This window comes from Orussus abietinus, unplaced genomic scaffold (assembly GCF_000612105.2).
Source record: "Orussus abietinus isolate OABI.00-Male unplaced genomic scaffold, Oabi_2.0 scaffold7, whole genome shotgun sequence".
NCBI lineage: Eukaryota > Metazoa > Arthropoda > Insecta > Hymenoptera > Orussidae > Orussus > Orussus abietinus.
The window spans coordinates 1190347-1204184 of record NW_019394453.1 but is presented as its reverse complement, the minus strand read 5'-3'; the positions used below and the strand labels follow the sequence as shown (position 1 = coordinate 1204184).

At 34.8% G+C, this 13838-nt stretch overlaps 4 protein-coding genes across 8 annotated transcripts; 2 read left to right on the top strand and 2 right to left on the bottom strand.

Moving 5' to 3' along the window:
* Positions 1 to 305: 305 nt before the first annotated feature.
* Positions 306 to 5164, top strand: LOC105704196 (eukaryotic translation initiation factor 3 subunit C). 2 transcript variants are annotated; one of them, XM_012433231.2, is made up of 15 exons: positions 306 to 424; positions 772 to 877; positions 963 to 1095; positions 1177 to 1461; positions 1627 to 1727; positions 1820 to 1947; positions 2007 to 2417; positions 2498 to 2707; positions 2773 to 2926; positions 3009 to 3224; positions 3514 to 3793; positions 4049 to 4242; positions 4330 to 4533; positions 4609 to 4747; positions 4850 to 4977. In XM_012433231.2, exons 2-15 carry the CDS (start codon positions 785 to 787, stop codon positions 4975 to 4977), a joined length of 2676 nt encoding a protein of 891 aa, XP_012288654.1. In that variant the 5' UTR covers positions 306 to 424; positions 772 to 784. The 2 variants fall into 2 exon arrangements, with proteins under 2 accessions (XP_012288654.1, XP_012288655.1); XM_012433232.1 differs by lacking the exon at positions 306 to 424 and having other exon boundaries at positions 785 to 877; positions 4850 to 5164.
* An 11-nt stretch (positions 5165 to 5175) lies between these two features.
* On the bottom strand, positions 5176 to 10278 carry LOC105704198 (vacuolar protein sorting-associated protein 33B). 4 transcript variants are annotated; one of them, XM_012433234.1, is made up of 8 exons: positions 10077 to 10278; positions 7782 to 7897; positions 7304 to 7479; positions 7032 to 7243; positions 6429 to 6935; positions 6101 to 6331; positions 5713 to 6038; positions 5176 to 5636 (listed from the first exon to the last, which is right to left on the bottom strand). In XM_012433234.1, exons 3-8 carry the CDS (start codon positions 7459 to 7461, stop codon positions 5373 to 5375), a joined length of 1698 nt encoding a protein of 565 aa, XP_012288657.1. In that variant the 5' UTR covers positions 7462 to 7479; positions 7782 to 7897; positions 10077 to 10278; the 3' UTR covers positions 5176 to 5372. The 4 variants fall into 4 exon arrangements, with proteins under 4 accessions (XP_012288657.1, XP_012288656.1, XP_023288181.1 ...); XM_012433233.1 differs by having other exon boundaries at positions 7790 to 7897; XM_023432413.1 differs by having other exon boundaries at positions 7304 to 7476; positions 7790 to 7897.
* A 743-nt stretch (positions 10279 to 11021) lies between these two features.
* LOC105704267 (ubiquitin-like protein 4A) lies at positions 11022 to 12247 on the top strand. Its single transcript, XM_012433337.2, has 3 exons — positions 11022 to 11249; positions 11543 to 11648; positions 11790 to 12247. The coding sequence occupies exons 1-3, from the start codon at positions 11202 to 11204 to the stop codon at positions 12080 to 12082; spliced, it is 447 nt and encodes a 148-aa protein (XP_012288760.1). The 5' UTR covers positions 11022 to 11201; the 3' UTR covers positions 12083 to 12247.
* Positions 12248 to 12289: 42 nt separating this feature from the next.
* LOC105704266 (gem-associated protein 2) lies at positions 12290 to 13546 on the bottom strand. The gene is made up of 5 exons (XM_012433335.2): positions 13329 to 13546; positions 13115 to 13199; positions 12877 to 13032; positions 12496 to 12786; positions 12290 to 12406 (listed from the first exon to the last, which is right to left on the bottom strand). The coding sequence occupies exons 1-5, from the start codon at positions 13433 to 13435 to the stop codon at positions 12314 to 12316; spliced, it is 732 nt and encodes a 243-aa protein (XP_012288758.1). The 5' UTR covers positions 13436 to 13546; the 3' UTR covers positions 12290 to 12313.
* Positions 13547 to 13838: the final 292 nt, after the last annotated feature.

The window sequence follows — 13838 nt, the reverse complement described above, 5'->3', positions numbered from 1 at the left end:
TGGGAGTCGATTCTATATCTCGAATCTTATGAAAATGTTGAAAGTGAGCACTTCCTGCGATTCTGTACCTATCACTGCGATGAAAATGTGAGAAATTTGGCGCGAGACTAGTCGACGAAATCTCACATTTTCATTCAACAGATATAGAATCAGGTAAATAAATTCTCGTGGTATGACAATGCAAAAAATGAGCACCCTCACCAAAAATACAGAATCGACTCCGTTGCAGACACGAATTTAGGTATGTTCTATTACCTATATGTGAATTAGTTAATGCTGTTTACAACTCTGCATAAATGACTGTACGACTGAAGTCTGTCGCAATCTCTCGTTCTGTTCCATGCTTACATGTGGTCGGCATATTTGTGGTGAACTACATAACCCGTCGTATTTTACGTGGAAGTTGGACAGGATAATTTTACGTGTAAGGCTAATCGTATAAAGTTTTAAATATTAAATTAAATATGAAAGGCGTATGAAGAAAAGTCGAGAAAATTTCATTCCAATGCGCAATATTACCATGTGTTTGACACGGGCTATCAAGCGTTGTTGAATTTTAAAGACGGATTAATATTGTATCTTTAAATTCTCACAAATGCATAAATAGTTATTCGTATAAATTTCTTGTCGACGTTAACACGCAATATTTAATTTGTTATCGAATCGATTGTTGACGTACGATTTTGCATACTTTCTCTAACCTTTATCTGGTCAACATCATTTTTACTAGAACATCATTGACACGATCATAATTTAATTTGGGTATTATAGATTTCAATTGAAGATGAGTCGATTCTTTGCAACTGGTACGGACTCTGAGTCCGATAGCTCGTCCGAAGAGGAGCAAATTCAAAGGGCACCAGCTGCAGCATTTACCGTAAGTGATTTTATTAACACTGATCCAGAGGTTGCTATTGTAATTTATATTTTTTATTAAAACGAGGAATATTATATTATTATAGTTCAGTGATGAAGAAGAAGAGACAAAACGCGTGGTTCGATCTACAAAGGAGAAGAGATATGAAGAGATTACAAATCTCATAAAACTCATTCGTAATTACAAAAAAATTAAAGATATGAGTAGCATGTTGTCAAGTATGTATCTTTATATCTTTATTTGTTAAATATAATCACAGTGGGGTATATTATACATAAATATTTTATTAAATTTAACAGGCTTTGAAGATCTTATGCGTGCATATCAAAAGGCGCTGCCAGTAATTGCAAAAGAAGAGAATGGTCAAACTCCTCGCTTTTATGTAAGATGCTTGGTGGAAATGGAAGATTTTATCAGTGAGGTTTGGGAAGATCGAGACGGTCGCAAAAATATGTCAAAAAATAATTCCAAGTCACTTACTTCTCTTCGTCAAAAGTTAAGAAAGTATAATAAGGATTTTGAAGAAGATATTGCAAAGTTCCGTGAAAATCCAGATCAAGGCGATGATGAAGAAGATGAAAAAGGTTTCAATATTATATTATTAACATCTTAGCAACAGTGGTGTATTATAACAGTTTATATGGTTTTGCATCCCCTAACGTTAAAGTATTAAACTAAATGTTACTAAATTTGTATTTGTTCATTTTCATGTTTCAATTAATTTTGTTAACAAATATATTTATTAATAGTTGCCGAAGATAGTGATAAATCTTCAGATGAAGAGGATAGTGCAATCACTTTCAAAAAAACCATAGCTGAGTCAAGTATTCCCGATGTTTCCAAGACTAAGGTATACAACATTCATTGAAAGCAACAATAAGAATAAGATTTGAATTTTGTTAAACAAATGTAAAATATGAATTTGGTTGGTATCAATTATAGAAGAGTACAGCAGATGGTGAAGATGGCAGTGAAAGTGATTCCGATTGGGGATCTGATTCCGATAGCGATAGTACAACCAGCGAAGATGAAGGACAGTATCAAAATATTCGTGAGCGATTCATTAAAAAGTAAGTCTTTTAAAAGATTGTTATATTTATAAAAATCTTATTTAAATTATCTATTGCAGAGCAACTGATAAAGATGAAGATGAAGATAAAACTAAAAAGAAGGAACAACGTAAAGAACGTAAAGAAAAGGAAAGAAAAAAGAAACGTGATGAGGATGATGGGGAAGGCGAATGGGAAACTGTTAAGGGTGGAGTTGCAATTCCCTCAGAGAAGCCGAAAATGTTTGCGAAAGATGCTGAAATTAATATAGGGGCAGTTTTGAAAAAATTGTCTGAAGTTATTGCTGCTCGTGGTAAAAAGCGTACCGACAGGCGGGAGCAAATTGAACTTCTTCATGAATTACAATCTATTGCTGATACTCACAATCTTGGACCAGCTGTTGCTGTTAAAATTAAGTTTTCAATTGTTTCATCCATTTTTGACTACAACCCCAAAGTTTCTGATGCAATGAAGCCAGAGTATTGGTCCAAGTAAGTTTTTTTTTTGTCAAGATGTATTACTCGGTATATAAGTATCTAATGTTATTTGACATAATTGTTTTTCTTGTTAGACTACTGGAGCGTATTATCGAGATGCTTGACATGTTGTTGAGCACTACAGATATGATCATCGCAGAGACAATTTTAGATGAAGCAGAGGAATACGAAAAAACACCATACAAAATACACGGTTGCGTACTCACGTTAGTCGAAAGGTTGGATGAGGAGTTTACTAAACTTTTGAAGGAGTGTGATCCACATAGCAACGAATATGTTGAAAGGTAAGTTTTTTGATGTTCTATGACGAGCCAGTGAGCATTGAGTAATTCATTCTATTTTAATATAGACTAAAAGATGAAAAACAGGTGGCAACTGTTATAGATAAAGTACAAGAATACCTTGAAAGACAAGGAGTCCCTTCGGAATTGTGTCGGGTGTATTTGCGAAAAATTGAACATCTCTATTATAAATTTGATCCAAATGTCCTGAAGCAGAAAGAAGTAAGTTTATATGAATATTTACTTTTCCATAAGAAGAGTAATCATAACATCATGTAATTTTTTTATTTTCTATGTTAAATAGGGAGAACTTGGTTCTGATGTAATAACTTCAGTCCAAGTTATGGAAAAACTTTGTAAATATATTTATGCCCGGGATAATACTGATCGTCTCAGAACTCGTGCCATTTTGTCACACATCTACCACCATGCTCTGCACGACAACTGGTTCCAGGCGCGAGATCTCATACTGATGTCCCATTTGCAAGAAACGATTCAACACTCCGATCCAGCAACTCAGGTAATTTATATTTAGAGTGTCATTTCTTTCTCTTATCTTATTACACAAAACGTCCACTGTATATTTAAATATAGGTTAGCATTTTATTTTGTATTATACTCTTTTATGTGAAAAAAGTGGGTATTTTTACTTTTAATTTTATAGTTTATAAAAATTGCACAAAATCCAAAGGATAGTAGTACATCGATTCCTTAGAACTGTATATTCTGCAGAAACTTGAAAAGACAATTGAAACTCAAGATAAGTGCTGTGAAAGTGTTTTAACTATATAAAACTAATTATGTTTCAGATTTTATACAACCGAACCATTGCTCATCTGGGACTCTGCGCGTTTCGCCATGCGAATATTAAGGATGCCCACAATTGTCTGGTTGACCTTATGATGACAGGGAAAGTTAAGGAGTTACTTGCCCAAGGATTGTTACCTCAACGACAGCATGAACGCAGCAAGGAGCAGGAGAAAATAGAGAAACAGCGTCAGATGCCATTCCACATGCATATAAATCTGGAATTGTTGGAATGCGTATACCTTGTTTCTGCAATGCTTATCGAAATTCCTTACATGGCTGGTACGGAAAATATGTACTTAACGTTTATTATATTTTTTAACCCCTTGCGCTACAATGACGAGCTAGACTCGTCATGATTTTGTAATAGCCAGCTGCGCCATTATATTATGCAGTGGCTAACTGAAATTGAATGGTGCTTTATTGCAAAATTTTTCATAATTAAATCAAAGCGCAGGGGATTAAAGGACGTAACTGCACTTGAAAGTGGGGCACAGGGAAAACCATGAATGTAATTCTATAAATTAATGTGAATAGCGCACGAATTCGATGCTCGTCGGAGAATGATATCAAAAACATTTTATCAACAACTTCGCTCCAGTGAACGCCAATCTCTTGTTGGACCACCAGAGTCTATGCGAGAACACGTCGTAGCCGCAGCGAAATCCATGCGGAATGGGAATTGGCAATTGTGTAACAATTACATTATCAACGAGAAGATGAATGCTAAAGTAAGTATTCTCAGCAGCCTTAAAATACAGTGTGGTACTTAAATTATCTAATGTAAGTAGGTCTACATAGCTTGCATATGTTACTAGGTATGGGACTTGTTTTACCAATCAGACAAAGTGCGAGCAATGCTAACGAGACTCATAAAGGAGGAGGCTTTGAGGACGTATTTGTTCACTTATTCGCACGTTTACGACTCGATATCCATGCCCACTTTGGCAGACATGTTCCAGTTGAAACGGGCTGTCGTACATTCCATCATTAGCAAAATGATCATCAACGAGGAACTAATGGCATGTTCGAATTGTCATTAAATTTGCAAGCAATTAATCGGCGACCAACTTCCTAAATTTCTTTTAAATTTACAGGCCTCTCTCGATGATCCTACCGAGACGGTTGTAATGCATCGCAGTGAACCAAGCCGACTTCAATCATTGGCTTTACAGCTCACCGATAAGGTGAATAACTTCGTCGATTCCAATGAGCGCATCTTCGAAATGAAACAAGGTAATGCCGATTATTACGTACTATGAGTACGTTACGATAATGATATTTCATCTTGTATCTATACAGATGGTCTTACAAGTAACAACCAAATATTTGTTACAGGCAACTTCTTCTCCAGAGGAAATCAAGGAAACTTCCGCGATCGCCAGAACTACAATCGGCAAGGACAGGACTGGGGACGTCAAAGGCGCGATCGTGACCGTAATCGCGACGATAATCGTAATTATTAAATTATTCATTAAAAAGCGGTATGCCCCAAAATCTGAAACAAGCTACATGAATAATTCCGTTTTCGCCCTCGGGTGCGTCCAATGTGCAGTTACGTGGCATGAATAATTTGAATCGATCATTAAAAGGGTGTATTATGTAACGCAATCAGAATTTGTAACAGTAAATAATGATATCTGATGAAATTGATGGACACCGCATTATCTTATCTTCGAAATATATTCTTCATTAAATTGGAAATAAGGACAATTATAATAATAAAAAAAACATCTGTATGGTATATTTTATCTTTTTATAAAGCGTATTAAACCGTTTTCCCAGATACGCGTAATCTAATTATAAACTTAATTTTTCTTGGAGTATTCTTGCGTGTGGTATTATCATCTCATCTTAAAGTTTACGCGTCCTGTAAACTTTGAAACAGTTTATCACCCGTTATTATACTGTCTGAGGCAAGAGCAATTCGTGACCCAGTCGACGCCTCAATGAGCCTACAAGCGGCTATTTCCGCATAACTTATTCCTCCTATTATATAAACTACAACCGTTCTCGGTTGTATCTGTCCACGATAGCCAGTTACAGAACATCCAGGAAGATTGCCCATATCGTCAAAAGTTTTGGTATCCATGTCCTGCCTCAACACAATGTTCAAGATTTGCGCCTACGGAGAAAGAGAATTTCAGTCACCGGTTCAACCAAGAGTTAGAGAGCTTTTAGATTCTTAAATGAAAACTAACAATGGCTGGTATGTATACTCCATTGAAAACGTAGCTGGGACAGGTGGGCACTTTTAGATCCAATTGTTTAGCTCGATTAGGCAGGAGCTTTAGACGTTGAGCATTGGCGGCCCAATCGCTATTGCGAGACGGAAGTTTGTTCAGAATGTTCTCCGGCTTGTAGCGCAGTAAACCCGCCGTTTCCATTTTATGAAATAACGGTATATGCTCGTACCCGTGGGCATGAAGATGCGATTTCTGAATCTGCCGCAGTTCACTCTCGGTCGATCCGTCACTTGCGATCGAGAGTAGAGAGATCAAGCGAAGGCTTCGCATAGGATGGTCGTCTGCAAGTGACGATGGAGCGAAGCAGTCGTTATAGTTTTATGAAATTCTAGCGGAACAATACCTATATTTCTTTCGATGTACTCCAGGCATTCCTTCCATTTACGGCATTCCAGTATCGACTCCTCAATGAGCTGCAGGTCCTCGAATTCGGAGCCCAGGGCATCCACGATCGCTTCGCATGCTGCAATGTGGAAAGCTAGCTGACGCTTCACCTCGGTGGTCTTTTGTAACTCGTTAGCGACGTAGCGTTGCATATCGGCCAGCTTCATCCGTTGCGTGGCCTCTTGCTCGGCTGATATCATCCATCGTTTCAGATATTACTGATACATGCGACAAGATACAGAGAACATACATATCGTGCAACATCGTTAATGAAAATGAATAAGTACATTTTAGGGATCTGGTCTTCTCGCGCAATGTCTGAAAGATGTCGCTGAAGTGCCTGTCCCTTAATTCTCCATAAATTTGGTCCTTCTTGGGATCCAGTTTACTCAGAGAGTTATTTAGGTAGGCTGTGCCAGCATTGATGTCCAAGATCTCGTTCATTAAACCTGAATATGTCACCGGAGTTAATAAGACAGTAGCCAGATCGAAACTTCTGTCCATTACAATCAGTGCACCCAATTGATTGTCTTCATCCGCAGACCCCCAACTTTCTTCCATCGTATCCACCATACTCAGAACTTGCTGACTATATTTTCCAAACGATATAGAGAGTTTGGGAGAACCGAGTACTAGTTTGAGAGACCAAAGGCTGCGTGCTATGACTGGTAAAAAACTGCTGTCCTTGTGATAATACAAGTCCGTAAACATCGGTACCTCTAAAGACAGAATGTTACCATCGGATCTCAGAAACTCCCAGGAAAGACGACGAACTGTCAATAATCCAGTGAGACCTAAAGGCAATGACATTAACAAAGTCTGTTAATAAAAATCCTTTTTTTGTTGCAGAAGATAAGCGAATTAACAATTTGAATAAGAAATTTATTTACCTTCCTCTTCGATCAGTGTATGTAAAACCACAGGAATGTATGGAACGATTATTAAATGATGCGATACGCCATGAGACTGTGGAAGTTCGGATTGCACCTGATCAAGGACTCGTTTACATGAGATTAAATTGCACGAGACTAGAAACACTCGTTGTGTATTTACAGGTTTTAATCCTTGTTCCATTTTAAAAATTTTGTCGACGTCATACTTCCTACACGATATTGTATTAATTAATGTTAAGTATGTTTTAATCAAGGATCGGTAAACATACCTGAGTACAGTTACACCGACGAAACAGTCTAATGGTTTCATTAATTTACTTTCTATAATCAGATCTTTTTTCCCTGGAATTGAATTCAGTATTTCAACAAGTTTCCGTTGACTTATCTGCTGCAGCGCATCAAGCTTATCACTCAGGGAAGGATCCATAATTCGTTATAGGATCTGCTGCAAATTATTAATAACATCATAACTAACATTCACACAATTATCCATTGTGCAATAATTCACTTGCTTGAGTGACTACAGTGTTTACGTAACAGCTTGCCCACTAATATACAACTATAAATTTAATCTATGTTTGATAAATAGTTTACTTTTTGTCGTAAGCTAACTAATTGCAATGCAATGTCTGATTGATTGATAGTTGTGTTGCGAACGTTGTCACGTTTTAGCCACTAGAGAATCAAATAGGTGCACAACCATTCTGAATCTATTTGGAAACAATTAAAAATTAGAAATTAAAATACCTTCATACCAGTTTAAGTGACGTCTCTATGGTGAATTAATTATTCGATACGTTTGAGTTATCGTAGCATTACAAATAATCCTTTCAGCATTCTTTTCATAACTTGTCAAAATCCATCTGAATCAAAATATCACGGCACTAATTATTCACATCTCGAATTGATATAAAAAATAGCAACAATATCAATGTTTAATACTTTACAAGCAATCGATCTCGAATCGATAAACAAAATAGCAACGATATCAATGTTTAATACTTTACAAGCAACTGATTTCGAATTGATAAACGAAATAGTAGACTTGTTAATGTTTAATACTTTACAAGAAATTTATCAAAAGCCATGTTTCATGTGACGAATCTTCGAATCGAAAACGTGCACGGACCACGCCATGTTGGTTCTAGTCCATGATGAGTAAATAAATTTTCGATGAAAAATAAAATTTCATGAGTTTCAGGACCTACTTTAGGGCCTACATGTTCACATGGTGAAATTTGAAATGAATCGGTACACCCAATTAGGAGAATACTTTGACCAACGATTTGACTTCTCAGATATATATAAGCTGACTCTTTCATGTCTTTTTAAGGAGTTTGCAGTATTCGTCAAATCGTAAATGTTTTTTCTGCATATTTTCCTTGCTATGGACATGCCCGATTTCCTTTGAGATTTCGTATCACATCAGATCTATGTCAGCAGCTTTGAAATCTTATTTGATACGGTTTTCATACTTGAAATGTGCCATCGAGATGGGCTCTTTTGCAGCAAATCTATGCTTTGAACACTCCTCGTACATAACGATTTTTTTTATATTTGTGGGGTAGGGAGATCGTTTATAGATTTTTCTTTGATGTCTAACGGTCCCCTCGTTTTGATTTCATCTTCATTCATTTTAAGATCACCATCTGCATGTCTTCCCATCCCCTCAAAATCGTTAAATATAACATTTGTTTAATATTAAATATCAGATTCATTTTCAGAGATACGATTTTTCTCATTCTACCTGCTCGTTTTATAGTGATTTAAAGTAATTACTCTGTAAAATAATTCTGTACCAAAATTGTACCGAATTTTTTATATTTTTCAAGCCAAGTCCATGCGATGCAAAATATATGTCGCTAGGTTCTCATTGGAAAATGTCAATCTTCGTCGAGTATCAAAACATCGTAGTGCTCTATTATTAAAAGGAATTTAATCTTTGCTTCTTTTGTAGGTTCATAATTGTGAGAAACACCATAGAAATTTGTCTTATGCATGACTCTGATAAATACAGTGGCTGTTTGACATATCCGAGCAAAAGAAGGTTGCTTTCAAAGAGACCTTACGATTTTTGATGTTCGGATGGATAAAACTATATATACAAACTTCCCTTACTGATTTTTCAGTACATAAATGCAGCTTTTTGAAGGTAAATATTCAAGATAACATTATTAGGAATCTCTAGATATAACTTGTTACAATCTGTTGTATCGAGATATGAATGTCATTAAAATCAATTGTGAGCTATTGGGTTGTCGGATAAGTCCGTTCCCGAACGGCAGTTCAACAGAAAAGTGAACGGACTTATTCGACAACCCAATAGGTTCAAGCATGTCATTATTCTTTAGTAAACTGTCAAATAATGTCATCAATTACTTTAATATATTTTAGCACAATTTTATTTGCTCCAACTATTCGTTAATCGTGTCCGTTAAACTATTAACTAAATATGACTAGTTAACTTGAAATCTAATCTCTAATCTTGAATCATTGTTGCCTATGTGGAAAAATTAAATTTAATCTCCAGGCACCAATGCTGCTTAAACAAGGAGTTTAATATCGATTGCTAAGGATCACCAGTGTTCAACCAGTCAATAATTCTATAATCAAATGTTATTTTTCAAATATTTAGATTTATAAAGAAAGCTTAGTAAACTATGAGGCAAAATTATTACAAAAATATTAATTACAAAATACTTGCATGTAATATGCGTCATTCGGAGCATTAATGAAATTGGAGTTTTCGAAGATCGATTCAGTTCCGACTATTTATTTATTCAGGCTATGCAATTGTAATAATTACACTATTGAATGCTTAAATACATACAAACATTACTCCCTTAATTATTAACGTTAGCGAACATTTTTGATATGTAAAACATATCTCGACCGAATAAAATGGTTTTGAAATGTATATTGATACAGGGTTTCATTTAAAACCCCAGGTTTTGCAAAATTCTTGATCATTATTTATCATAAATATTCAAACAGTATTGTGATATAACGTAACATTTGTAGGTATTATGTTTTTAACAATACCTCTTGGCATCCTATCTACGGCAGTGCCTTCTTTATTTCACTAGATCAAGTCACTAAACAATATATTTTTAAAAACAAGTAAATTCTCTCGCCAATGTATTGAAAACGTATCGAAGGAGTCATTAGAATTATTATTGTAAATATAACATTGTACCGGAAATGCGAATAAAATGTTTGACAAGAGATGTTAAGATTGAGGGAAGATCATGAACACAGAAATAGAGGGGACTGGCAAAAGATGGTAACAATAGACACGAGGTGGTTGAAGCCACGGGACGGAAGGGACAGCCATATTACTGTCAAGACATGGCGCGAGATTTGAATAGGTCTTCTACATTTTACATTGAAAGTAAAATAAAAAAAAAGAAACAACGAAATTTAAACCCAAAGCTGTGACTAGTGGTCTAGGTTAGGTTTTTAATTCTTTTCTTTACAATTGATGGTAACAGGTTAGAACTGATGAGGTGACCAAACAGAAAAAAGTAGAGAGAGAAAGAGAATGGCACCAACGTGTTTCTGGCTCTTTTTAATACGCGGACAGAGTAGCACAATAAATGCTCAGTCCATACTGCATGTCTCTGCCTGCAACATTTTGAAGAATTAAGAACTATCTGCATCGGTAAGTAAGAATATTTGCAGTAATAAGTATGTATACACATCATGTTAAGCAACCCAGTAAACAGCATATTTAATAACATCACTGTAGAATTAAGAGTTTCCTGTGATGATGATAACATTTTTTGTTGTAACAGAGAGACGATTGCAATAATAAAAATATCTCGGAACGGTTTAAATATGGGTCGAATTGACTATATTAATTTTATTGGCCAATTCCGTTAGATCCAACCAATTGCCATCATTTAGTCCAATCAAATCGAGGAAAATTGTGTAGGTGCCGCCCTCTACCGGTAATTGCTATATATGCCCATAATGATTGCACTTTTATATCCTTGAGACTCCGTTTTGATTCCACGTCGGTTTATCTCTCATCGATTTTGTATCGCAAACATAACCTTCCAAAAAATGCTTAAATTCTTATTAATTACACCCGAGATTCAGTCATTTCGAGCAAGTTGATTTTCTATTTTGTGTTATAATCTTCAAGTTAGACTAATAATATACGCCATGCAAGTTACTGTGAAAATTTTACAAGGAAGCGAGTGCGTGGTTGACGTGAGTACTCATGCTTAGTCACCTTGACATCATGATTGAAGCCTTATTTTGCTAATAGAGTTGATAATATTGAAAATTTCCTGCATGTTTGAATTTAATATAACTTTTGTATCGATGGAAGATTTTAGTAGTTTTGTTTTGAGTATGCATGTACTTTGTTCTACTATAGACAATTCTTGTGATTGTTGAATCATTTAAGCCAATTATTTGTGAAAAAAATATAATTGTACTCGGAAATTTTGAATAGAAGCTCTTTGTATGACAAATCGTCATGATTTCTTGTTGCATTGCAGATTACGCCTTCAGAGACTATATTGGAATTAAAGAATAAAGTCAGTAATCTTTTAAGTATTGATGCAAATCAACAAAAACTATTATTTATGGGAAAGGCTCTTGCAGGTAATTGTTTAATTTACTACGTTATTACTTTTTATTTATAGTTTATAATACCGTTATTACGTTTATATTTAATATATTCAATAATAAATAATGTACATATAATACATTGATGTTCGTAAAGTCAAAAGTGAAATGTTTCAGATGAGAACCCGCTCAGTTTTTACCCTGGAATTAAGGATGGAAGCAAACTGAATCTAGTTGTCAAAAAGAAAGCAACAATAACTAGTGAAAATAAATCTACCGATGCATCTGGTATACAACTTTTTAGAAAAGAGATGTCCAAAGTTTTATCATATTATTATACAGAATCTGAAACAGAATTGATAGTTAATGAAGTAGTGAAGGACTTGAAAAACAAAGTTAGTAGTCTCAGTTTTGACGACCTGGAGAGATTAGCTGCTGCGCTACTTCAGGATCATGAGAATATAGCTTAAGATATTTCAACATTTTCCATCCACTTATTTGTTGATTCCTTACAGTAATACAATTTTAGAAATTTAAATCGACTGATTTCAAATTTCATAGGTAACTACGTTTATAAGCTCTTAAAGTTATGGAAATACTGTAAGATATACTTAATAGAAAGAATATGACAATGTTTTTTTTATATATGTAACATTTATGTATCACACTCCATATTACAAACTTCAAATGTTCCTGAAATTTTATGGGTCCACTAAGTCCAGTTGACGAAAATATCTTGCAATCAGACAAATGAATAAGTTTAATGATGTAACCTCATGTGGATCCGCTGTAGTCTAAACAATATCGAAAATATTTTTAGTCATCCAAAAACTTAAATAAGTAATTATTAAACCAATTTTACAAACTTGGAGTTATAGCTTACCAAATTTGCCCGAATAATAGAACATGCTCTTGCTAGAGAGCGCAAACAGGAGCACATATCAGGATTTAGAGGTAATTCTAAGACTACAAGTAACGCGTATATCCATTGTCCTAATGTTTTGGAAATCGTATTTTGTGTTTCAATGAACTGTACAAGATGTTCTAGAATTTGTTCTATCATAAATTGACTCAGTGATAGAACAATAGATAATGTCGGGTCATAAAGTTCATATCCTTCGCCAGAAAAACCTGTACAAAAATTAACCCAACCGCTTTGATCGTCTATATCTGGCTGTAACAATGAATTAAAATAATTCAATTGCAATAATGCAATTCAATTTTTTAAATAAAAATCTAGTTGAAAAGTATTACAAGAACTCACCAGGTTTGTGGTTAAAGGTTTTCTCTTAGGTTCCATTTCCAATTTGTTTCTCAAACGAGTAATGTACATTCTAAGCTTGGAAAAATCAATTGTTTGACATTTCTGCCAATCTAATGTAGGGCGCAGGTGTGCTGGAGCTTCAATGCAGCCTGCTAACTTTATATGCAATTTCATTGTTACTTTTTTCAATGTTCAAATATTATTTGGATTCTTAACAATGCTACGTTGCGTAACTTACCGAGTTTATAGCAACATTTGGTTGTTTCAACCTGCTTTCATCTATTTCTGCCACAACTACATCGTCGCATCTTTGCGCTTCTATTCTGAAATTGCATAGATAAATTGTATTTTTATTACAATTGTATTTATAGACTAATGTTCAGAGCAGGTAACACCAATGTAAAATAAATAAAAAAACGAGTTATCATATTCTTAAAACTGAATTTACACACACTACACGTTTGATATACTCTTCTCCGGAAGCAGGAGGTAAAGAAAGATTGACACTTTCATCAATCTCTCCAATGTGGAATGCTGGTTCCTTTAAACAATCCATCATTGTTCTTAACAATTTTTCTTTAACACAATTTTATAATTTTTTCTCGTAATGTCATATCACAACTTCATTTTAGTTCTATTGGATGAATGTAAATATTTTTAACAGGTACGTTTATATCGTCAATTGAATGTCAGATTTGTTCAGAAATGCAACCTGTTTGTGTACATGTTTCGGTCATAAACATAGGAATAGAAGGACAGGGCGTTTATTACGTACAGAGATGAACTCATCTCTGGTGGAAACGCAGTCGGCCATATTGGAATGTTCAGGTGCCGCACATCACAGTCAAACGAAGTGCTAATTTAAAAGTGATAAATTGAAAACTCAATTTTGTTTTCTAAAAACGATCTCATGCTTACTATATACTTCAGTGGTTCCTACTTACAATATATTTCAGTTCATG